The 27,173-nt window shown below is 40.1% G+C and overlaps 1 protein-coding gene and 1 pseudogene across 1 annotated transcript in view; both read left to right on the top strand.

Annotated features, from left to right (window-relative positions):
- MYOZ2 (myozenin 2) overlaps nt 1–27,173 on the top strand; it is a 74,183-nt gene that overhangs the window by 34,625 nt on the left and 12,385 nt on the right. Inside the window, exons 3-5 of the mRNA XM_075286288.1 lie at nt 2,895–3,064; nt 21,109–21,247; nt 26,551–26,734. Coding sequence (XP_075142389.1) covers nt 2,895–3,064; nt 21,109–21,247; nt 26,551–26,734 — 493 coding nt within the window. The remainder of the gene's footprint in view (nt 1–2,894; nt 3,065–21,108; nt 21,248–26,550; nt 26,735–27,173) is intronic.
- Nucleotides 24,008–24,106, top strand: LOC142190919 (U6 spliceosomal RNA; annotated as a pseudogene).

Here is a 27,173-nt window from a genome sequence, read left to right as displayed (position 1 = left end):
GGGGATTTTTCTGCAGTTTTTGAGCCAAAACCAGGAGTGAATTCAAAAGGAATAGAAACTATACAGGAGAGACCTATTCTACTTACTGCTGAATCCAATCCTGTCTTTGGGTCAAAAACTTCACCAAAATCTGTAATACCGCCTGGACATCCCCTTTAAGGTGCTTTAAAAAAAAATGCCCGTTTTTTAATATATAGTGTTATCCGCAGCATTTTTAGATAACATTACATTTCATTCACTTTAGTGGGATTGTAAAATGCATTATTTTTCTGCTGCAGTTCTGCAAAAGCCAAAAACGTTGCAATTTTGCTGTATATGGCCTTAGCTTAAAGTGGTTGTCCGGGATAAATTGATACTTCTAATCTAAGGTAAATCGCCCCAGGCACATTTTCCGATAATGTTCCGGAAACAGAACTAACACAACCCATCATACTTACCTGTCTTCCAATCCGGACCTTCTGGGCACGAGATGTCACTTCTTCTGAGCAGGCAGCACCTCCTTTTCTTGATGTCTGCTAGCTGCCCACGCCTGAGCAATACAGCCAGAGTGTCCGCATATGCAGTAGCGTTTTCAAAAAATGTTTTTTAAATCGCAGCAGTCAATTATGTGTACAGAAACTCTGTTGTTTTACGTATAGGTAGTTCCGTGTAGGTTTAATAGAAGCAGAAAGTCTGCGAGGGAAAACTCTGCAGACTATATGTGTATTAACCTGCGGAAAAAAAACGTGATGCGTTTCTGCCATGGTCTTTTCCACAGAGATTTTTGGCTGTAGCTCATTACATGGGGCCTTAGCATTAAGTAGATTTTACACTGTTATTGCTAATACTGGTCTCAGAAGCACACGTTGGAGAGTTTTGCTGGGCTTGGTCAGGTTAATATCTAAGAGCAGACATTGGATCAGAAGGAAGTCTACAATCTCCCAAACAGTATATTTTGCTAGACTGAGTGTAGGTTGTTACACGGAAATAAATATTATTACAGACCACAGGTCAGCCCATCCAACCCCACATTTCTGTGAAATAATTTTCTAATTTCAAATCATAAACCACTAGGAAAAAACAAGTATGTTGACTGCTTTGCTGGGCAGCATGCCAATGAGAATGTGTGTGATCATGCTTGATGTGGACATGATGACGATATTACCTTGACCACATGTCTGGCATGCACTAAACGTTCTGGTAGTGATGGCATGTATAGGCTTCTTGTTTTCAGGATATTGATTGTGATTTTAGAAAAATCTGATTTTGACAGGCAGATCTGTGAAATGTGTCATGACAAATTATACAATAGCAAACTATACAAGATATATTATATTATACAATATCACATTATTATTAGAGATGAGCGAACAGTGAAATGTTCAAAGTTCGATTCGAGTAACCGCTTAATACTTGACTGTTCAATCGAACATTGAACCACATTATAGTCTATGGGGAATAAATACTCTTTTAGGGGGAAACCACTATTCGACTCAGGAGGGTCACCAAGTACACTATGGCACCCTAGGAAATGATGCCAACACCCTGGAATGCAACTGGGACAGCAGGGGAAGCATGTCTGTGGCCATTCAACATGCTCAAGTCACTGTATTATGTCGGGATCCCTGTCAGCTTGTGATATGCGGGAGCTGACTTTTTACCATAGGAATGCATTGACCAGCGTTGATTGGCCGAATGCCATACAGAGTACAGCATTCGGCCAAACAACGCTGTTTCTGCCAGAGGCTCGTCTGTGAGGACGCGGAGTCTAATATCGGACCAAATTGGAGACTGCTGTGGATCGATCTTAGACTTCGCCTCCTCCAGCAGAACCAGTGTCGATTGGCCGAATGCTGTACTCTGTATGTCATTCGGCCAATCAACGCTGGTCGATGCATTCCTATCCCGAGATGTAGCAGTGCTGGCCGTGCGCTCAGCTCGGCTACACCAGAGATGTGAGCCCTGCTGCACACTCAGCTCTGCTGCATTAGAGATGCGCTGAACCCTGCTGCACACTCAACTCTGCAGCATCAGAAATGCACTGAACCTTGCTGCACACTCAGCTCTGCTGCATCCGGAATGCTTAGGCATCGGGCCTGGGCAGAGCCGACTGCGCATGCCCGCATTCAAGGCCGGCATAGGACGCAGGACGCTGCGCAGGGAGAAGAATCCAGCCCGACCTTCACTCATGGACTTGGTAAGTCCCCCCATAGACTATAATGGGGTTCGAAACCCGTTCAAACAGTCGAACAGTGAGCGGCTGTTCGAATCGGATTTCAAACCTCGAACATTTTAGTGTTCGCTCATCTCTAGTTATTAATAAAAGTTAATTTTAGTTAGTTGCTATTTTTGTTCATATGCATCGCCTATCAAATCCACCTCTGCTACATCAGCTTCATATTGTGCATCTTCCAGTGATACTGTGCTAATTTATTTACAACCATCCCTCATTACTAACTGCAAACATGTACTGCTATGAAGTGAGATAGCAGAGCTGGCTTTGTCTGTGAGATAGGAAGTGAAACCCCACCCAACAATTTACAGAGAAAACCAGAAAGTGAACAGCCTGCAAGTTGGTGAGCAGGCGAGTTGGGAATACCCCTTTAAGAAATAAAAAACTTTAAATAAATTCGACCTAAGTTAATGGTGTGCATCCCAGGGGACCAATATCATGCATTTATTACTATTTACTGTCATTTTTTTGAGTTAATGCAATATGAACAGTCATTTGGTGGCTGCTATATCTGTATAGATTATAGATCAGGGGTCTCAGACACATGCCCCGCGGCCCGCACATGGCCTTTTCCCCTATGCTAATAATCTAGCTGAATCAGCCACCAACCCAGTTCTATTTATCAGTTGAATAGTCCGTACATTACCTATGGAACAATAATTGTATGTTTTTGCTGTTACAGAGTCAAGTGATATTAACCTTGGAAAAAAGATAAGTGTGCCCAGAGAAATAATGCTGGAAGAACTGTCTCTTCTCAACAACCGAGGAGCGAGACTTTTTAAAATGAGACAGAGAAGATCTGACAAATATACATTTGAAAACTTTCCTTATGATATGAAGCCACAGACCAATGTGAGTATCCAAAAATGTGTTACATTGAATATTATGTGGCTAAAGGGGTACTATGCCTCCTTAAGGGGATGTCACTTTTACAGGCCATATATTCTAACCTTGCATGCTCTACTAGGAAGTCTGTGATAGGAATATGCAAATATTTTCTCTTAGATCTGAAAAGCTCTATCACCACCTTTTTGAAGGTAACTCCCTATACATTAATATGTGTTTTTCTATGAAACCTGGTGACATTGACTGAGATATAAGGCAAACCAGATCATCTACAAACTGGAAGGTCACCTGAAAAGGCATTGTCTCCCTTAGGGGATACTGTATAGTAAACCTTATGACCCACATCTATGACCACTCACCTGGCCAGTAACCTGCATTGCACTGTTGAGTGCCAAGAATCTCAACACATGGAAGAAAGAACGTCACACTTGGAGTGCTGGAAAATTTCATATATTTTTATTCAAGCAGTGATGATAGAAGTAGAGTTAAACGTTTTTCGGTATAACAATACCTTCTTCAGACTATTGATGTTTGAAGCAATAGACATAAGAGAGATATCTCCATGTAAAGCGGTAAGAATCAGCATGAACTCCATCTGTTTCCATACAGGGTCCGCTGTGTGATAGGTAAAAGTATTGGAATCAGTATGAATATGCGCTATGAGCAATGGCAATGACGCCGGGTGAAAAAGAGCGCTCTTGTTTTTCTTGCAGCCATCTCCATTCTGCTACAACCAGGTGTTATTAGCATTCCTTCTTTATGTGCTCCTCAAGGGTCAGGATCTAGTTTGGTGTAAGGGTAAGTTCACACTGAGATTTTTAGTCAGCATTTTGAGGCTGTATCCACCTCAAAATCCTGACTAAAAAGACGGCTACCATTGAAATCAATGGGACCCAACAGGTCTTTATTCTGGGAAGTGAGGTGCTCATTCTTCAGGCCAAGTCACCTCGTGATTCGGCCTGAAGACACTCCCTCCTCCGGACTAGGCCCATTCATCGGTCCTAATCCGGAGCAGAGTGCGTGGCTGGATGCAGGTGCAGTGCATCGCCTTTCAGTCGCGGCTACCCAGTTTTTGGATCGGAACCTGAGGCAGCCTCCGCCTCAGATTCTGATCCAAAAAATCCCATCTGAAATTACCCTTAGGCTGAGTTCCCATTGAGTTTTTTGGTCAGGATTTTGAGGCAGAATCCGCCTCAAAATCCTGACCAAAAAAACTGCTACCATTTAAATCAATGGGAGCCGGTCATTTCTTTTTTCCGCGAGTGGTCTGTTCCGACTCCCGGAAAAAAGAAGCAACATGCTCATTCTTCAGGCAAATGCCACGGCCGGTTCAGCCTTGGACGTCTGCCTGAAGACACTCCCTCACGACCAGGCCCATTCATTTGGGCCTAATGCGGAAAGGAGTGCCGCAACTGGATGCACTGCTACCGGTTACCAGTCGCAGCTACCGGTTTTTCTACCTCAAATTCCGGACCAAAAAACTCTGTCTGAACTCAGCCTTACAAGGTGCTTGTTTATGGATACATATTAATGACTATAGTGATAAAGGTTTAATTAGTTTGCCCCACTTTTTGTGATAGTACCACACGAGCCCTACATAATAGCATAACACATGGCTTACCTGACAATGTCCAAGTGTGCAAGTAATACAGATGGAAATAAAGCTAGTCTTGGGTATCCTGTACTGCTGTTATTCATGCATGGGAAATAGATAACAATCAGTTTGGAAATCCTACTGTGACTTTAACACCGGCATCATTAGAAACTAGCCCGACTGGTTTAACCCTATACCTGCTATTTTGTGTTAAAGGCAAATTTGCTCAAGCATGTTGTGTTCATCCATACAACTGAATTTACAGCTGTGCCATGTGCAATGGTGTATATATATATATATATATATATATATATATATATATATATATATATATATATATATGCAGCTTATCTTTAGATTTGGCCATGTGCATGTTTAAAGTCCCTATATCTTGTACAGAGGTGTTATATGAAGTACTTGCAAACTTTGTACCAGGACCCTCAGATATAATGTATTGTTTGTAGTAGTCTTCTCACATTATTTTAGAGACACCTAATGGGACCCTAAGCTTCCAGGGTCCTGGTGCCACCATATCCTCTGCACCCCCTCAAGTTACCCCCTGATCTTTTATTGGGATTTACAGTTTTAACACAATATATTGGCAAGTCATCTAAAGAGTATGTAGAAGTTTTACTCCTTTTTTTTTTTTTTGCTCAAAATATGATACCTATGCATGTCTGGATTCTGGAACCTCCTATGATTGCTAGAATGAATGTGTCTTCCTAAGGTTCATGTCCCTTCGACGCATAGCCTGGAGATTAGCGTATTTTTGTGCCATGCTTTTGGGTTCCCTCGTGTTTTTGATGGAGATCTTAGTAACATATGCTCACATGGACAATGACTTAGATATTTTCATCTTCTAGCCAGCTCAGAAGAAATAAAAGATTCAGTGCTATAGTTTTTTTTTTTAAATGTAGATTGTGAACCCCACATAGAGCTCACAATGTACATTTTTTTTCCTATCAGTATATCTTTGGAATATGGGATGGAAATCCATGGGGAGAACATACAAACTCCTTGCAGATGTTTTTTTTTGCCCATGGCAGGATTTGAACACCAGGACCCAGCATTACAAGGCTGCAGTGCTAACCACTGAGCTTTGGGGCCCCTCAGTGCTATAGTTTTTATGGGCAGTATAGTCGCTTTTGGTAATGATCAATATTGAACATGAAGGCCTCACAGCTATGAACACATATGAGATTCTGAAGGGCAGCCATTCCACCAAGCTGTTTGGAAAACAGATTTCTAGAGAAGAAAGAAAGCAATAAGGTAGATCTGATACTATTTATCCTACGAAACAAAGCAAACACACATAAAAGTGTGGTTTCCTAGACACCTGGGTAACAATTGCCTTTTAGATGTTTCAGAGTCTGTTTTGCTGAGAAATAAATAGTTCACATGGGAACTTGAACATTCACCAAAGTTTTACTAGAAAATCAGAAATGCAACTTTAGAACTGAGAATCACCAAGGAAACTAAAGGGATCATGTAATGTGAGGATACAGAGATTAGAAGGCTGGAATCTAATTTATAGGCTTGATTTACAGGTTTTGTAGGAATATTGTCTCTTTCCCAAGTGTGTGCAAGTAGACGTGGAATTGTACTCCACCTGAAATAGGCGGAGACTGTACTGTATCTACAGTCTCTACTTTGCAACATCTATAGCTGGGTCCCTTCCCCCACATGGACGTGAACAGTTACCATTTAGGGGCAGTAATATGTTCAGGTATAATAGGAACTTATTAATGCAGTAAATATATGGATACAGGCAGATGGGGATCAGAATTGTCAGTATAGCCATTTCGGTAGAGCTTTGAGTTTCTCCAAGATCTCCTTCAGTTAACGGTTAATCCCCTCTATGATGAATGTATGCCTAGTAGGTGCAGATGGATAACTTATTTTAGGCTAAGTCCCCACCTAGTAAAACACAGGTAAGAAACACTATGGGAAAAAAACACATCAAAAAACATTTTTTTCTGTTTTTCTCTGCAGTTTATATTTCCTTATTATGGCTAAGGCCCCACATTGCAGAAAAACTGATTTTTTTTATTGCAGTTTTTGAGCGAAAGCCAAACTCATATTCGTGACATGTTTTCAGCGACAGGCCACACAATGCATAGCAAGTTGCCACTGCAATACCCACCTAAAAACAAGTATTATTTGCTGTGACTCACTGGCAGGTTTCTCAGTCGGCCCCCTGTGTCTTTCAACCTTTGTGGAAATATGCAGATAAAATTGCAGCAATAATAGATATAACAACCGTTTATGTCCTCTGACATGTGTCATGTTACATAACACTGCAAAGTTGACCGTTTGCTGAATTCAGCACATTGTCAGTTTTGCAGGTTTGTGCCCCGTTGCCAGAGATGTGTGACCCCAGTGATTACGATGAATAATTTGTGTTATACAAAACATCTGTACTCCAATACTATCAAATTTTTTCATGTCCTCACTATGCCCATTTACAACACAAAACCATCTCTACAGCATTTATGGGGGTCCACCTCAGGGGACTAGCATATGTAGCTGGCATATTGGTCAATAAATTGTTGGGCATATAAATTGGTATAAATTGGTCATCTTGAAATTTGCGAAATCCTCAGAGAAAAAAACTTTGTAAAGGTTAATTTCAGTGAAGCCTTCTGTCTCAAATTAAATTCTTGAATTCTTGAAATCTTTTTTGGGGAAGGGAGGACATCTGTTCATGAATTTCAGGAGTTGCTGCAGCTATTGTTCTGGGGCACCTCCATGGGGGACCCTCATTATTGGAAGATGAAGAGGAGAGGGAGGAGGAAGAATAGAGTAATGGAGCATCTTCCTCTTCTCCTTTGCTGGTTGAATCAATGTCAGGAAGTCTAGAAAGGAGTATGCCTCCTCTGCTGAAAACAGTTTTTGGTGTCTTCAGGAGCTTTGTGATGTTTATTTGTGTTGTACTTTACATGTGTGTTCAAACTTTATAGTGTGGAGTGTATTTTATGCTTGAAAACATGAGACAGAACTATTAAAACTATATAAGGCTGTATTCACACGGAGTAACGCCAGGCGTTTTTTGTGTGCTTTTTGCACATAGCGCCGCGTTAATGTTGCGTAGCGCCGCATTAACGCCGCGCTATTTAGCGGTGGCGTTGCCCAGCGTTAACGCGGCGTATACGCGGCACTACGCGGCGTTAACGCGGCGCTATGTGCAAAAAGCACACAAAAAACGCCTGGCGTTACTCCGTGTGAATGGAGCCTAAGACTAATGTCCCATTTTGTTGAAACACAGTGTTTTTGGCACTGGAAACGCAACAGAAAACACTGAGCTCTACAATACAAGTAAAATGAATGTAATTTTGGTTAATATCAACCACATACTGTGGAAAAATGTGAAAAAATGCAGACTGTTAACTTTAGCTGCAGAATCACAAGCTTTTTCACAAGCTTTATCATGGGGGGGAAAAAATGCAGCAAAAAATGCAGCAAAAATTTAATACAAAACATTGATGTTCTTGCTGTGTTTTTCTAGTCTCAAAGCAGGACTGTCTTAGGGTTGGTTCACATCTGCTTTGTATTCCGTCCGGGGAGAGCCCGGAATACAAACGCAATAGCAAGCGCTGTGCTGTAAAAACGCATGGACCTCATAGACTATAATGGGGTCTGTGTGGTTGCCATAAATCGTGCGGACAGCAAAGTAGTTCCCAATCTTTCCTGTCCGCATGATCCCCTCAGAGATCTGGCGGTAAGCACAGGGACACCATTATACTGTAGTCTATGGGGTCTGTGCGCTTTTATAGCACAGCATTTTGCACTTGCGTTTGGTATTCCATTCGGGGGGGGGGGGGGGGGGGCATGCAGACTCCCCTGGACGGAATACAAACACTGATGTGAACGAAGGCTAAGTTGTCTACAGCAGAGGCATGACTAGCAGTTTGGATGCTATGGGCAACTAAGATAGTTTTCCTTTTAGACAGTTTAATAATCTGCCCCACTTTTTCAGTATACAGTTCATACATAACTGATACACTTTTATGCTACATAACAGACCTGTTAAATATGATAGACAGCTATCTCAGATGAAGAATAAGAAATTCTGTATATGAAGTCCGCTTTCTGGAAGTTACACGTGACATTAGTCACATTGGGTCAAGAAGTCAATGCAATTATCGTCAAAATTCACCATGAGAGGTAATTATCTTCAATATTGAAGTATAATGGCTGTCAGATTGACTGATTACATAAAACATGAGTTTTGGGTGGCCATTTTCTGAACGGTTGAGCTGTGGGCTCCTTTTAAAGAGTCAAGAATAATGATAGTAATAATGGAAGTCACATATTGATGGCAATAGCTATGCGTTCTGAATGCTGAGTAGAATGATGCTGCTTCCATCATAGAGTTTCTAAGGGCTCTGCACCAGATTCCCTCTTGCTATACTGTGTTGTACACTATGTCTGTACATAGTGCCTGAAACATTCCCTTTCATGATACATTGAGCTACAGGAGCAACTGACAGTACATCCGTATGCATAGTTTGACATGACGTCATTGACTTCCTGCTGTACAATGCATTAGTCATTGTCTGATCAGAGAAGCACATGACTTCACAACACCTACCTTACTGTTTTACAGGTCTTATTAAGACTGTACAGTGTGTACACTATCATAGTTTAACACTTTCTTCACTCTACATGTAACATTTTTATTTTGGCATGCTCCATCCATTGAAGACTAGTGAAAATTAAGGGAGTTGAGAAACATAGATTGGACTGGAATCGATAGATATTGAAGATATATATTATAAAGAGACATTCAGATTCAACTGGCCATAGACATAAATACAAACATTACAACTTGTAGCAGAATGTTTGTATGAAAAGGAAAATAAAGTTTGTTCTATAACATATTATACACTTACATAGCCCTGTACATGTATTTTTCTCATTGAATTGTGAACTAAACACTATGAGTTTGCTATTTATGTCCAGATTAGCAGATGTCTGACACCTACACTGATCAGTTTGAAGAGGCCACGGTGCTTCAGTAAGCAAAACTTTCTCTTAAGTTGTGATGTTAAGTTTGGGCTGCAGTCCAATGATGTGGCTGCAGCTTTTATCCATGGAGTTTATCTCTTCAAACAGCTGATTGGTAGGGGTGCTTGGTTTTGGACCCACACTGATCTGACACTGATAACCAACCAATCCTTGTTTTCCAATGTTTTTCAATGTTTTCTTTGCACACACCTCTAAATATATATGGTGCACTTTGAACTGCCCGTGTGCCGAAACCTAATATCTATGGATTTGGTATCATAGTTACAGTCCTATGAAAAAGTTTGGGCACCCCTATTAATCTTAATCATTTTTAGTTCTAAATATTTTGGTGTTTGCAACAGCCATTTCAGTTTGATATATCTAATAACTGATGGAAACAGTAATATTTCAGGATTGAAATGAGGTTTATTGTACTAACAGAAAATGCGCAATATGCATTAAACCAAAATTTGACCGGTGCAAAAGTATGAGCACCCTTATCATTTTATTGATTTGAATACTCCTAACTACTTTTTACTGACTTACTGAAGCACAAAATTGGTTTTGTAACCTCAGTGAGCTTTGAACTTCATAGCCAGATGTATCCAATCATGAGAAAAGGTATTTAAGGTGGCCCATTGCAAGTTGTTCTACTATTTGAATCTCCTCTGAAGAGTGGCATCATGGGCTACTCAAAACAACTCTCAAATGATCTGAAAACAAAGATTGTTCAACATAGTTGTTCAGGGGAAGGATACAAAAAGCTGTCTCAGAGATTTAACCTGTCAGTTTCCACTGTGAGGAACATAGTAAGGAAATGGAAGACCACAGGGACAGTTCTTGTTAAGCCCAGAAGTGGCAGGCCAAGAAAAATATCAGAAAGGCAGAGAAGAAGAATGGTGAGAACAGTCAAGGACAATCCACAGACCACCTCCAAAGAGCTGCAGCATCATCTTGCTGCAGATGGTGTCACTGTGCATCGGTCAACTATACAGCGCACTTTGCACAAATAGAAGCTGTATGGGAGAGTGATGAGAAAGAAGCCGTTTCTGAACGTACGCCACAAATAGAGTTGCCTGAGGTATGAAAAAGCACATTTGGACAAGGCAGCTTCATTTTGGAAACAAAAATTGAGTTGTTTGGTTATAAAAAAAGGCGTTATGCATGGCGTCCAAAAAGAAACAGCATTCCAAGAAAAACACATGCTACCCACTGTAAAATTTGGTGGAGGTTCCATCATGCTTTGGGGCTGTGTGGCCAATGCATGCATCGGGAATCTTGTTAAAGTTGAGGGTCGCATGGATTCCACTCAGTATCAGCAGATTCTTGAGAATAATGTTCAAGAATCAGTGACGAAGTTGAAGTTACGCCGGGGATGGATATTTCAGCAAGACAATGATCCAATACACCGCTCCAAATCCTCAGGCATTCATGCAGAGGAACAATTACAATGTTCTGGAATGGCCATCCCAGTCCCCAGACCTGAATATCATTGAACATCTGTGGGATGATTGAAGCGGGCTGTCCATGCTCGGCGACCATCTAACTTAACTGAACTTGAATTGTTTGTCCAAAATACCTTTATCCAGGAACTGATTAAAAGCTACAGGAAGCGACTAGAGGCTGTTATCTTTGCAAAAGGAGGATGTACTAAATATTAATGTCACTTTTCTGTTGAGGTGCCCATACTTTTCACCGGTCAAATTTTGGTTTAATGCATATTGCGCATTTTCTGTTAGTACAATAAACCTCATTTCAATCCTGAAATATTACTGTGTCCATCAGTTATTAGATATATCAAACTGAAATGGCTGTTGCAAATACCAAAATATTTAGAACTAAAAATGATTAAGATTAATAGGGGTGCCCAAACTTTTTCATAGGACTGTATATATATAACAGTTTATGATATTTTCTACCATGAGTTATAGCAAATCTGTTAGTCCACTGGTGCGCCCCTCCCTCTAAACCATCCCTAGTTGTGGCAAATGAGGGATAAAATAGAAAACGTTATAAATTTTTGCACAAAAATGTGTACATCAAAACTTGCAACACTAGAAATCAGATACAAATCTCTTGATAAATTTACCCCTGTGATCTTAATATTTGGGGCTAGTTTACAAGGAGTTCCGCGTGTGCGCTGGCATCCCATCGTGGCATTCCGCTCCAGATTAGGCCCAAATGAATGAGCTGAGCCTTGCGCCGCGGAATCCGGGGCAAGATAGGGCAGCTTGCTTCTTTTTTCCACTACTAGCTAGTGGAAAAAAGAAGTGAGCAGCGCCCATTAAAGTCAATGGGAGCCATTTTTGGCAGAGGATTTTGAGACGGATTCCACGTCAAAATCCGCTGCCAAAAGACCCTGTGTGAACTAGTCCTTACTGCTAATTTTTTGCCCACAGTCAATACAGCCTTAAACTCCATGGGTCTACATCCTATACTTTATTCATGCTTTTTCTCCTTTGTTCCTTTTGTTCTTTTCTATGCAAGGAGAGGTAAATTTGGGAATACTTAATTTAATATATTGTCCCTATGAAATATTGTTTCATGGTTAGGAACACTTTTGCCCAAAATGTCCATTTGAGGGTCATATGTAACCACTAGGGGTACCTTATTGCCATCCTCTTTCTGTTTGTACTCTAAGAGACTGCTCCTTTGAATTCTCGTAGATCTGTGGATCTGCTCATCTACAACCTGTGGATTTTATCCTTGTTCTAAGAGCATATTCCTCAATGTTAGCAGGTGTTGTTTCTTGTCTTCACTGTCTGAACAGATCTGAATGTACTGCACAGTTTGGCTGTAGATGCATTTTTTTAATGTGTTGTGGATGAAAGCTGTTCCATCTCAGATATCCTGGCCGGCCTGTAGGTTTATGGTAGATTGTAGTTTATATAGTCTTGTTATTGATGTATATGGATGTGTCCAGGAAATGTAGTTGAGATTTAGAGTAATTGAGAGTAAGTCTGATGGTGAGATAGAACTTATTGAAGTTTTCATAGAAATATAGTGGTTCCTTTTCTGAGCCTGTCTACATTATTAGCAGATCATCAATGTACCTGAACTATGCTAAAGATTTAGTTATACAAGTTGATAAAAACTTCTCTAGTATCACCATGAACAGGTTAGTATACTGCGGTGATATTTTGCTACCCATAGCGCTTGCCATACACTGTAGGTATATATTTTTGTGATGGAGTACGAACCTGATGAGTTGCAGGGCTGGCTCTGTAGATTGGTTACTTTATTGAAGAAAATATTGGCATTCAGTTATACCATCCTCATGAGGAGTGTATATAGGCCAGAGGTTCTCAAACTTATTTCTTCTACCGCCCACTTTGAGAATCAATTATTTTCTAGTGCCCCCTAAAATGTATAACTTTAACGCATCTTAAAAATCACAATCGCAATCATTACATTAATGTAAATATAGCGGCCATACAAGTCTTATCCTGATTCTGAGTTCAAACTTACATTTTAAATGAGACTGTTCTAATGAGAGCAATAAAACGTAACTTCATAAATAAGATTTAGAAAAACTTTTATTCAAATTAAAACAAACATTTAAATATTAATACTAATCTAATGTGAAGGGAGAATCTGATGATTTTTAAACAAATTTCTTAATATCAGACTTGGATTTACTCAAAAACAGCCGTAGGTAACCGCGTTTGGTAACATGCAAACAATTTCTCTTTTTAGTTAGCAGTGTTGACAAAGCACTAAATCCATGTTCAAACAAATCCAATCAAATAGGGCAGGAAAAAGAAAGAAATAATCGATGTAGTGTAGTAGGTAGATTTTGATTTTAGTTTAAAATATTAGAAAAACACAAATCAGCCATTTCCCCTCTAAACCGCTGCAACACCCCCCAACTTTCTCTGGGCCCTTTACTGCGCCCCCCCCCCTTCCCCAGAGGTCTCCAGCTTCCACAAGGGGCATCATCGCCCACTTTGAGAAAGACTGATATAGGCGTACTGAGTTTGCCAGCATACAGGTTTTTTGTGAGGTCATGTAGCATTTATGTGAAATACCTCCACAATATGGCATCTGATAGGGAAAAAAAGCTCTGGATGTCTCTGAACAGGGGTTCAACTAGCAAAGACTGGGCACCATAGCAGACTTTTGACTTGGGCCCCCCCATAGCATAGCGCCCCCTTTTCTGGCCCCCACACAGTATAACACCCCATTTACATTCTATAATGTGCCAAAGTGGCCTCCACACAGTTTAATGTCTCAGTGCTCCCACCCCCTCACAGTATAATGTCGCATAGTGGCTCCTGCACACAGTATAATGTCCCATAGCGGCCCCTGCACATAGTGTAATGTCACATAGTGGTCTCTCCACACAGTATTATGTCCCATAGTGGCCTTTCCACAGTATAATGTTCCATAGCGGCCCATCCACACAGTATAATGTCCCATAGCGGCCCCTGCACACAGTGTAATGTCACATAGTGGTCTCTCCACACCGTATAATGTTCCATAGTGGCCTTTCCACAGTATTATGTCCCATAGTGGTCCCTTCACACAGAATAACTGTTGCGTGTGCTGGCAAGAGCTGGAGAATGCACCTTATGCCACAGAGAATAGAGGAGAGATGTGGAGAGGGATGCACAAGGCAGTGGCTGGGCAAACCTGTAGGAAGATGAGGACAGCAGTGGAGGTATTGGACCACATGGCGAGAGAAGAGGTTAAGCCGGTGGTCACAATCTGCCAATGTTACAGTTCAAATTGCATATCTAATATTGGTAATACATCTGTGTGTATGAGGCTTTAATAAGTGGGACATTTAGGCATTTTTCTATGTCATGAGCAATATAAAGTCCTTTCTTGTCAGTGCGTTACAGGTTTTATGGGTTGTGGAAAGGGCTGTTGCCTTATATTGCTCCTTTTAATCCAGATATTTATACTGTATTATGGAAGTGAGACTTATTTTCTGTAATTTCTCAATTTCTAGTATAGGTAGCTGATAAGCAATCCCTTTCTCCAAGTAAGAATATCTTAAAACATTATCCTGTATTTGTCAAGGCAACAGAGAACACTTTTGCTTGGAGCACCCTGGATACATGTGACGCATCAGCCGCAGCATTATGAGTGATCTAATCTTAGAATTACTAGGTGTTAGATGCTATCTGCTTCTTATTCCTGAACAGACTTATAATTTGGAGTCACAATCCAGTATAGGACAATTGTTGCATTGTTATATAGCACAACTGCACATGATAACTATCCTCACAAATAGAACACATCATCTCAGTGACCTGTACTTCTGTACCAGCCACTTATTCAAAGCTTCTACGTCTGACAGAAAATGAGTCTGCACCTAAACAGTTGCATTGAATGTCCATACAAACTACATGGTCAGAACACAGTGTGGGCTGAATACAAAAGCCGGATCATAAGCAAGTTACGCACAAAGCCACATTACACGTGGGGAGCAGATGATTCATTTTCTTGTTAATATTTTACTTGAGTTCCTGCCTCCACAGGTGGCTGCAGACTGAGAAAGCTGAATGTTTTGCTTGAAACCTAACAGTACTCAGTGTACAATAATAAAGCATCTGGGTACATTGCGAAACATGAGGAGTGATTCAATGGAAGAGAGGTCATTCCATGTTGCGTCTCATCAGCTGACTAAACCTGATTGGTCTCACACTTGCTACATGGCATATGTGTCTGAAGACGTTTCTATAACATCATGACTTCATTGTGTCTATTGTAACACAAAGATTCAGTAATGATTGTCTACAACACTACCGGATATGGGCAAATAAACACAATTTATTTTGTAATACAACTACTGGACAGCTGCAGCATTCTCTATGATATTCTAGATAGACTGACTGATATATAGCTGGATACATAGATAAATAAATAAATGATTTATAGACATATGATAGATAGATAGATAGATAGATAGATAGATAGATAGATAGATAGGAGATAGATAGATAGATAGATAGATAGATAGATAATAGATAAATAGATAGATAGGAGATAGATAGATAGATAGATAGATAGATAGGAGATAGATAGACAGATAGATAGATAGATAGGAGATAGATAGATAGATAGATAGGAGATAGATAGATAGATAGATAGGAGATAGATAGATAGGCGATAGATAGATAGATAGATAGATAGATAGATAGATAGATAGATAGATAGGAGATAGATAGATAGATAGATAGGAGATAGATAGATAGATAGATAGATAGATAGATAGGAGATAGATAGATAGGCGATAGATAGATAGATAGATAGATAGATAGATAGATAGGAGATAGATAGATAGATAGATAGATAGATAGGAGATAGATAGATAGATAGATAGACGATAGATAGATAGATAGATAGATAGATAGATAGATAGATAGATAGATAGGAGATAGATAGATAGATAGATAGGAGATAGATAGATAGGCGATAGATAGATAGATAGATAGGAGATAGATAGATAGATAGATAGATAGATAGATAGAAGATAGATAGATAGATAGATAGATAGATTGTTATATCCAAAAAAAAACAGCAGCACTCGACAAGCTGAAAAAAAGGGAAAATAGACTTTATTCACCCATGTGTTACAGCTCTTCCATAGAGCCTATGTAACATCTCTGCCTGTTCGGGCCTCTGCGCCATCCTCTACTCGCATGCTGCGGCGCAGGAGGCGTGTGCAGTTTGATAATCTGCTTAAAGTTTTTAGTTGCACTGTTGTGAACACGGCTCTAGTCCGTAATTGGATTTGCACCACACCCGTCTTCTGCCAATGTTGCCTCTGTTCATTAAGTGTTTGATTTTGTCTTGCCTGTGATTGACAGCTTTCCTTCCTATCAGGTTCAGGGCGGGTTCTTCCTCCCCTATTTAGTCTTGGCTCACAGTCACACTGGTGCCGGTTATTGCCTCTAGCTTTCTGGTTTTGCTTGCTGTTATATTACTTGTATTCTAATCCTTGACCTCTGGCTTCCCTACTGACAATTCTTTTGGACTCCGATTTGGCACTGCATCGCTCTCCTGTTACCGAACTCTGGCTAGCTGACCTCCCTTTGTTGTTGTTCGTCTTGTCTGCGTTTTGTGTTTCACGTATTCAGGGAGGGACTGTCTTCGTGGTTGTCGCCTATTACCTAGGATAGGGTCTGGCAATAGGAAGGGAAAGCGGGGGGCTTCAGCTTAGGGCTCACTGTCCCTTGTGCCCCTCCCTCCAGGGTTCACCAGCAGCTCCTGGGGAATTATCGTCTGCTATTCCCTAACAGCCTATTTCAAGGACTGAACACTGGACTAATAAAAAGTCCCATAGTTTATTTTTATATGAAAGGAGTTTCTGGCACTCGCAGGGAATCATGAAGAATTTTTGCATTTATTTGCATCCAAAATTATTAAACGTTTCGATCAACATGACCTTCATCAGTATGACGGATGCATGGAGGGAAAGATGAAATTCAGCGAAAATTAGTTTATCTTTATATTTGAGTTCAGTCTGTTGTTTTGGATTTGGCTGGATACATAGATACCGTATTTTTCGGACTATAAGACGCACTTTTTTCCCCCAAAATTTTGGGGGAAAAGAAGGGTGCGTCTTATAGTCTGAATGTGGCGCCTGGCATCCGCTGTAATAGAGAGGCGGAAGCCGGCAAGTGATAGACGCCGGGGCCTGAGACTTCGCTGCGCTCCTCTGCCCTGCCTGAAGCCAGCAGCGGGAGGAGTGATGCTGCTATTCCGCTCCTCCGTCCCCCCACCGCTGGCTTCAGGCAGGGCAGAGGAGCGATGTCTCAGGCCCCGGCACCTGTGATGGCTTCTATCCCTCCCCGGCATCCGCCTCTCTAGTACAGCGGATGCCGGGTCAGTATCGGTGGCCTCTTCTCCCCCGGGGCCGGTCCCCACCGGCCCCATACCTGTGACGTTGCAGGCCGGCTCCTGCGCAGCGATATCGCAGGAGCCGACCTGTTCGGGTGACAGCCGGGAGCCTAATGAGGCTCCCTGGCCTGTCACTGCTGTATTAGTATTGCGGCTGGTCTCTATGACCAGCCGTAATACTAATAGACAGAATGTCCCATAGACGGCAATACAGTTGTATTGCCGTCTATGGGACTTGCAATCAAGCGACCGCAGGTTCAAGCCCCCGGGGGGGAATAAAATAGTTTAAAAAAAAAAAAAAAAAAGCTTTAAAATATATAATAAAAATATAAAATAAATAAAAGTTCTAAATCACCTCCTGTTTTTTTTTCAATACAAGGTGATCTAAGAAATAGACATTCCCCAAAATGGTATAACTAAAAAGTACTTCTGGCCCCGCAAAAAAAAAACACTCTATGCGTCCCCGTACAGCTGCAGGGTCACCTGTCAATGTGGCCTTGCAGCTGTTGCAAAACTACAACTCCCATATATTAAATATTTTACCAGTTTTTGCTTCAAAATTTTTTTTCCCTATTTTCCTCCTCTAAAACCTAGGTGCGTCTTATAGTCCGAAAAATACGGTATATAAAAATATGATTGATTCATTGATATACTGATGGACGGATAGATCCCTATTACCAAACGGTAACCTGTATGGCTCTTCATCCTTTGTAAATATACAGACTTTTTTCATATTTCTTTCTCTGCCTTCCAAATTTCATAACTTTTTATTTTTTGTGTCAAAATAGCTTATTCTTTGCATTACAAGTTGTACTTTCATTTACCATTATAATGTTTTGATTACCTTTTATTGAAATTTTGGAGGGGGGGCTAGATGAATAACCCACAATTCTATCATTATTTTCTTTCTGCATTGAAGATGACATGGCAACTTTGTCCGTCAGGTTATTATGGTTAAGGGGTGTTTACACTTGCGCCTGCTGTCTGTCCGTTGTGAATCCACCAAAATTGTAGAAAAACAGATTGGGAATGGTTGGTAAACAGTCCATTTAAAAAGTCATTCACTTCAATGGGATTTTAAAGGAAATCCTTAGGTGTCCGTTTGCAGCTTCTTCACCGTGAATCCGCTTCTTTTGAACGGATCTGAAAGTCCTGCATGACGGACGGACAGCAGGCGCAAGTGTGAATGAGGCATTACAGTAATAGCATATTTGTATTGGTTTTATCATGTTTTATCATGTTTACTAATAAGACATAATATTTCTAAAATAAAGGATTTTTCTGGGGTCACAATATTCTGTTTATTTTTGTACAATCCGTGTTTTTTTTAATTAAATGATGGGTTGGGTTTTTTAAAATCTTTTTATACTTTATTTTATTCTTTTCCTGTCCCACAAGCGTACTTGAACCTAGGGTGCACATTGTATTGAAACACATTGTATGTAGGCTTCCAATGTGCAATAGGGAAAAGCAGTCAGAAGGCTGTTGCTCAGCCTCCTGGCTGCCATGGCATCTCCCCAGACCCTTTGATCTCACCATAGGGGGTCTAAGGTGAGGTGGGGGGCAATCTGAGAAACCATCCAGATGCCATAATCACTATTGGCCATGGCATCTAAGGGGTTAAAGGGGTATTCCCATGAACATAATCATATCTATATTTGTAGAGAATTAAACGTTAAACATTGTTGCAAATATAAGTTGTTAAAAATTCTGCAGTGTTTTAAAGATTTTCTCTACCCATCTTCGTGGTGACATCTTTTGTCTTGATCGGTTGCCATTGGATACAACCACAAATGCAAAAACTTTCTATGGTCTGGGACTTGTCAGAAGCTCAGCCATGATTTTCTTATTGTAGCTGTGTTATCATGCAGGGACACTACATGTATCAGAAGATATCTCGGCCACAATAAGGAAATCATAGCTGATTTTCTGACCTTAGAAAGTTCCTGTATTCATGGTCGGATCCACTGGCAACTGATCAAGACAAAAGAATGTGATTACAAGATATTTAGAGAAAATCATTAAAACTCTACAAAAAGTTGAATTACTTATATTTGCAAAAATGTTCAACTTTTAATTATCTACAAATGTTAAAGTAGTTATGTTCGTGGGAATACCCCTTTAAGCTGCCGGAGTATTTTTTGATTCTAACAGCTAGTTCCAGTATTGGCCGTGTACAGGTTAAAGGAGCATTCCAAGTAAAATGGATACACTGTGTTATAATTATCCATAATTGAAAGATTCAGCATCAATTCCTTGAATAAAACTTAACTTTTATTGTGAAAAAGTCCTCCGGAACATAAAGTGCTCCATATAAAATTCAGTTATAAAAGTTCATGATGGCAGAGCTGAACATGAAAAACGTCTGGCTGACGCTTTTCGGGGCGTTAGCGCAGCCCCTTAATCATAGCCAGGTAATGATTAAGGGGCCCCTTAGTCTATACACTAGAATCATATCACATGTAGAGTTTGGTTTCAAAGTTCAATTCACAATTTATTTCAGTTTATTATGTTCAGATTTATTGAAGCTTTAAAACTCAACTAACATAGTGTCTATCAACAATAAAAACTTACAGGAAAGAACTCGAAGGAAATGCTGAAAGTTTCTGTTGGTAGTAAATTAGATATAATTGCTTCTGTGTGTTACATAATGTTATGTTACAGTCACCACAGATGCAGCATCACACAGTGACATCATTATGACACGGCTCAAAGTACTAATTATTTGGGAAATTCACAACCACAATATCTTACGATGACATCATATTGTTTGCACTAACACCTGACACTTCCTCATACCAACGCTGTACAACAGATACAGCTTTATATGATTCTGCAGTTAGCAGCTTGACATGATCATACATATAGTAGGTGTAGCTGAATACTGTACATAATGTACAATTGTACTACACTTACAGTACAGTCACATCTGCATTACACTCTTCGTAGGAATATCACTAAATCAATATTACTGTACATTTTGTCATAATGAACCATATTCATACAATACTCTCCATATATATATATATATATATATATATAGTATATATATATAATTTATTTTTTTTTTTAATGTAGATTGTGAGCCCCATATAAGGCATATTTTTTCTTCCTATCAGTGCATCTTTGTAGATTGGGAGGAAATCCACACAAACACGGTGAGAACATACAAACGCCTTGCAGATGTTGTTCCTGGTGGGATTTGAACCCAGGACTCCAGCACTGCAAGGCTGCAGTGCTAACCACAGAGCCACCGTGTTGACCCACTCTCCATATAGTTTTGTAAATGCAGCTTTTAACTATAGATTTCTTTCTGCAATGTAAAACACAGCATTTTTTGCCACGATGTTCCCGCAATGGCCAAAAGGCTGCATTTTCCCAGCTCTTCAAGGTACTGTCATTAGTTCCTGATATTCCTGCTGACAGACTCCCTTTAAATGGTATCAGTCATACTATCCGTTGTTCACTAATAACAAATCTGCTGGTCAGATCTATTAATATTGGACAAATATCATCCGCATTTCGAATTTTAATAATAATCCAGAACTTCACGAATATCTAACCTTGCAATCCCTATTATCTATGTTTTCACATTTAGCAAAACCAGGTTGATCGAGTTAATCAGAATGGAAAGACAGAAGACTCATCTACTGAATTTACCCAACAAACATCTCCACAAACACCTCCTAACACACCAGATCCAAGGAGTCCGCCAAACCCTGACAACATTGCCCCAGGTAGGTTTTTATTCTTGCACATTCCCATGCCTTCACATTTACTATTGAAAATGTTTCTACCATTGTATAATAACCAGAATTATATAATGAGCAGTATTACGCTATTATCATATGTGTAATCTGCAGTGAATGCAATTGAAAGTGTTTGTTACATTCTGACTGTATTGCATGGGTATGCTGAACACGGTGTTGTCCGTGTACTGCCAGTGATAATGAGAACAGATAGTTAGCGTTTTTATTGGGATTAGATGAGAGATCACTTATTCATTTTACATAATGACATGTAACACCCATAGCTAAGTCAGCAGCCTGCACTGGCACTATTCTGCCCTCTCTCCAAGTATTACAGTCATAGTTATCTTGAACTATGGAAACTACTAAATACACATTTACATACACATGAATATCGCAGGATTACAAATGAGTAATGAAACCTCTCACCATAAGCAGATTCCTAGTCCCTTGGCATACAGTGACCACAAGGGATAAATATACTATCAATGCACTGTTACTGAACAAAACCCAGAATAGCAAGGCCAGTAATGCCACTATACATGGGATAAATAATAGTGCCACACCATAGTACCAACCCCCAGTCAATAAATAATACCACCATACAGATACTGAATAAATGCTATACTAAAACTAATATTACCAACATACAATGACAATATAGTGGCAGATACCAGTTCTCTGTAGGTAATCTGCAGACTGTCTTTAAGTGGATCTCATTAGCTTATATACTGTACTTTTTTTCTCTTCTAGTGTCTTATAAGGTAATAATGACCCCCTGTGTGCCCCATCCAGTCATATTACTTCCCTTTTCTGCCCCACATAATGATAGTGCCCCCAAAACAGGAATAATGTCCCCTTTTGGGGTTTCTATATAGTAATGTTTAGTAACGCCCCATTTTGGCTGACATACAGTAGTAAATTCCCCTTTCTGCATAAAGTAACGTAACTAAGAATCGTATTTATCAGGCCCCTATTGATAATTCCTCTTTGTAGATAAAAATTAAGATAAAAACCTCAATCTTTGCCACATGGAGCAGCTGGATCCTCTTCCCAACCTCATACTACAGCCGATTGTACACGACTTTATGAACGGTCAGTGTGCTATCCAGGTTTTTCCCAGATAGAACACTGACCCATTCATTTCTGTGGGCCCGTACACATGACCATGAATTACATCATCACGTGTGCTGGCCAACAGTACAGAAAGTAAAATATGGAACAGGTCCTCTTCCTGTCTGATTTTATAGCCCTGCTTCCACGGTTCCTATTCATTGAATGAATGGGGCCGCAGAAGTATGGCCAGAGCACAGGTGACATCCGTGTAACCCCCATGCGCCACCCGTGCAGTTAATTAACAACAGACGGGTAACACACTGTCGTGTGCAATCGGCTTAATTGATAGAAACATAAGGAGTGAAGGGAAGAGGGAGAAACTCATAGAAAATGCTGATGTGATCACTTGTAAGCTGGGGAGTGCACAGGGAGAACAAACCTATGAGTTATATGGGATAACTAGGTATTAGAATTAATTGATCAGACATTGACAGGGCTACAGAAAAAAACTTGAAGATGAGGACTTCATACATTGTTCCCACCCATAGGCTAACCAAAGAGATTTTTGATCACAGATTATGTTGTACTGACAATATTGAGTATATACTGACTAACAGACCTTTCCCTGACAACAGTCTTCAGGATTAGCAGGTATTAGGCCTAGTTCACACGGGGCATGGTTAGGCGTATTTGGGTCCTGATTTAGAGGTGGGAAGATGCGTCAGAATAGGGCCAAAATACGACTGTCACGGCCTCCGACAAATGAATGGGCGTAGTCTGGAAGTGCTGCTGCGAGGCGGACGCCGGGGCTGAATCAGCCACGGAATCCGCCTGAAGAAAGGGCAGGTTGCTTCTTTATTCTGTGAACGGCAACATGCGAGGGGGGCTATATGGAACAAATTATGTTAGATACTGAGTGGGAATTTTCATAGATGAGTTAAGGCAGAATAATGGTGGGGGTATCTCTGATAATTCTGAGGTCATATGGTAGCTCTTAATAGAAATAGCTCATGTTTGTACAGCAACTAGGGTTGAGCGATTGGGATCAGAAAAGATCGGATTCCTATCCCGCCTATAAAAGATCGGGAACGGAATTCCGATCCCAATCGCTCAACTTACCTGCACAGAAGTGCTGTCGCTCCCCATTCTTCTCGCTCCTCTTCTTTCTCCTTCACATGCCTTCAGAGCGCCTGAAGGAATATCAATGAGAGAGGACCGGACTGAGAAAAATGGGGAGCGGCAGCGGATCTGTGCAGGTAAGTGGACACCATGGAGGCTAAGTAGCAGGGGATTTTTTTTTAATCACTACAAAGCACGGAGTCCTAAAATTTAAACAATTTTTGGACTCCGTGCTGTGTAGCGAATAGGATCGTTTTTAGAATCCAATCTTTGATAATTGAAAAAAAAATCCATTGACTTGCATTGGGATCGGAATTGGGATCGGGATTGGGTTAGATGGAAAATGATCGGAAATTGGATTTTAAAACCGATCCTGAAATTTCAAGATTGGCTCAACCCTAACAGCAACCTATACTTGAAAAAACAGATCATACTGTGATCATGTGTCTCACTGAAAAGATGAAAACAGGATAAGAAAAGATACTGGGAGGAGACAACTATTATTAATCCAGATATGGTCTATCAGACAATACAATGAGAAAAAAAAATCACCAAAGTTTTCCTATAAACAAACTGGAGGTCAGCCAATCCAAAATTGGAAGGAAACAGAGGAGTGTAGCATGGCCCCTGCACTAGGATGGCTTGCAAACCCTTGAAGTATTCCATATTTCTCTATATGTTTAGTGTTTGTTACTCTATTTGTTTTCCTACTTATTTTAACGCTTCTCCTTTAACTTACCAATGGACATTTAAGGTTCTTATTTACATATGTAGTTGGAGGTTCAAGCAAGTTTGTAACAGTTTTCTATATTATAATATTTATAACTGACACTCGTGTATTCATTTTGAGACTGGGATGTCTTTTCTATGTTATTTGAGTTATAGTATACATTTTTTCAATAAAAAGATACTGATTTAAAAAAAAAAATGCATACATAGGAAGTCTGTAACCTATATAAATATATATATAAATACGTAGCTGGTCAGTTGAGTCTGGCATGTGAAAACTCTGCTAATATTCTCTTAATTAAGTCTGTTCATTAAGTAGACAAAGCAGCTTTTCTGAAAAAGCATCTTAGCTTCTTTTATACAGATCCACCCTGCATGAAGAATTCCTAACATTCACAGCCTCACCCGGATAATTGTGTGCAGTTACTGGAGTTTTACATGATAAAGTATTATGAAGTGCTACAATCATGTTATTCGCACATTGTGGTTCCCTACTCCTCCCTTGGTTTCCATTCACTGCTGTACAGAAAGAAAATGATATATTCTTTCTTTCCAGATATACAGTATATCAGCCAAAGGGCCGAACCCACTATCCTGCAGTTTCTGCACACTTGTGTTATGTCTCTAGTCTCAGACTTTTACTTTTTATATAGCTACCTTATCTATGCTGATAACAGAACTAACATTACAAAGCAGACTGACTTTTGCTATTCTTTACGCCAGTGTTAGGCAACCTTCAGCACTCCAGCTGTTGTAAAACTGCAACTCCCAGCATGCTACTTGCTCTGCTGTTCTTGAAACTCCCATGGAGGTGAATGGAGCTTGTTGGGAGTTGTAGTTCCATAGTAGCTGGCGTGCCGAAGGTTGCTGACCCCTGCGTTCCACCATAAGTGTACAAGTATCAGCTGTCCACTTGCATGAAGGAAGTTACTCCTTACTTCAGTCAATGGGATAACTTGACACATAAGACACAGGTATATAAAATTGCTCAGGTCCACCACCTCCTGCTTATTATATTATTGATTCATTTATGAAATTTCCTATAACATATAAAATGTAATTGCTAGAAACATTTCTAAGGATGGATTCACATCTGCATTGACGTGTATGTAAGAGACTCTACGTCAGATTCTGCCTAAAAAACAAAGCAGCGAAAAGTCCTACAATGAGTATAAAACCAGCAAAAACCGGATGGAAACCCGTTAGATCCCCTTATAGCCTATGGAGTCTGCAGGCTTCTGCGTGTAACTGCTCTGTAAGCAAATGCTAGTGTGAATTACCATAAGATGCAGGTTTGCAATCAATATGTTGGAAATACATGCTTATATCCCGTTCCACAGCCACGCCAAAAAAAAACCTAAAATACCTATGTCCATCTACTGTCTGTTTCAGCACACAAAGTGATATCCCTTATGTGGGCAATTTCATTGTTTTAACACCAGTGTCAAAATTGTTATGTCGATCGATTCCAACAACTTCCTTGTAATATCATCTTTCTACCATCCTCCTAATAGCCTTACATTTTATAGTTATGCCCAACCTCAAACCTACTGCCTAATAACCTATTCCATTGCTTTGATTTCCCATCATTACTCCTCATTTTTCTCTATTCTCCCTCCCTACTACTTATGACTCATTTAGTTATGCCATCCTTCTGCCCATTTCTGCTTGGTCTGTGGCTGACTTAATTCCTACGCCAACATACTTTCCAGTTGGCGTTACGTATTACAGCATAAAACGTTCCTCTGGAATCAACCAAACTCAGTCTTCTCTGCCTGGCTTCCAGACTGTGAAACTTGACTCATAACCCCTTGAGAAAGTATTTCCGCTGCTAAGTCCAATGATGGCGTGCTTTACAGCACTTCAGCCCATGCTCAGTATCATACCTGTGATCCCAATCTTGTATATGGAAACCCAAATTATCATTCTCCCGAACACTTCTGCCATCATTGGTAGTTTGCCATTTTTGAGTCTTCTTCTGCATTTTTAATGTTGTGAATGAAGTGGCTGAAACCATTTGCTAAAAGTGATGTCGCCATTCATTTGGGTATATAGTGTATACCAACCAAGTCTGTACCTGCCCATCTATGGTTATCCAGAGTGAGGTGTTTATGGTTGAAAACATACGATACCCAGGATAGATGCTTAAAATGTGAATATTCAAAAGTGTTGTACAAAGTCAAAGATACACTGTCACCTTTTATTCCAAAAATAGTGCCATAACTATTGATGGGGTTTATCTAGTATTGAAGATATAATCTGTTGAAATGAAGAATTGCAATACTATACGCACCCTGTGGACATGGAATTGTTTTTGAAGAAATGTAAGAATGTTTTAATACTAAAACTTCATGTCATGTTCCTGTTGTGTCCCTTTATTTACCCAGGAATTACAGGTCCTCTTAGAGAAATTCCTCCAGAAAAATTCAACGAGACTGCTGTTCCTAAGTATTACATGTCTCCCTGGCAAGAAGCAATTGTAAATGAACCAGATCTGCTGGAGGCTCTGTATCCCAAAATGCCTATGCCAGGAGACAAAATGGAGACTCCAGACTACAGAAGTTTCAACAGGTAAATATTTCAAACAAATTCACTGCCTTCCAGTCTGCAATGTCTCACATTAAACATGCATAATGAGACATTTACAACTGTATTTCAGTGTAGATTAGTACTATAGTCTAAAATCCAAAACAAGAGAGAGACTTCTGATCCTTTTTTTATTATAAGGGAATATTAGAACAATCCCACCACGGGAAACAAGGGAAACTGTAAAGAAGGAAGTAACTTATTCTTATTCTTATGGTAGAGTTGGAAGGGACCTCAAGGGCCATCGGGTCCAACCCCCTGCGAGTGCAGGTTTTCCTAAATCATCCCAGCTATATGTTTATCCAGATTCCGCTTGAAGATTTCCATTGATGGAGCGCCCACCACCTCCCGTGGCAGCCTATTCCACTCTCTCACTACCCTCACTGTCAGAAAGTTTTTCCTAATGTCTAATCTGTATCTCTTT

This window comes from Leptodactylus fuscus, chromosome 1, assembly GCF_031893055.1.
Source record: "Leptodactylus fuscus isolate aLepFus1 chromosome 1, aLepFus1.hap2, whole genome shotgun sequence".
In the NCBI taxonomy this organism is placed as follows: domain Eukaryota; kingdom Metazoa; phylum Chordata; class Amphibia; order Anura; family Leptodactylidae; genus Leptodactylus; species Leptodactylus fuscus.
This window is presented reverse-complemented; position numbering and strand designations above follow the sequence as displayed.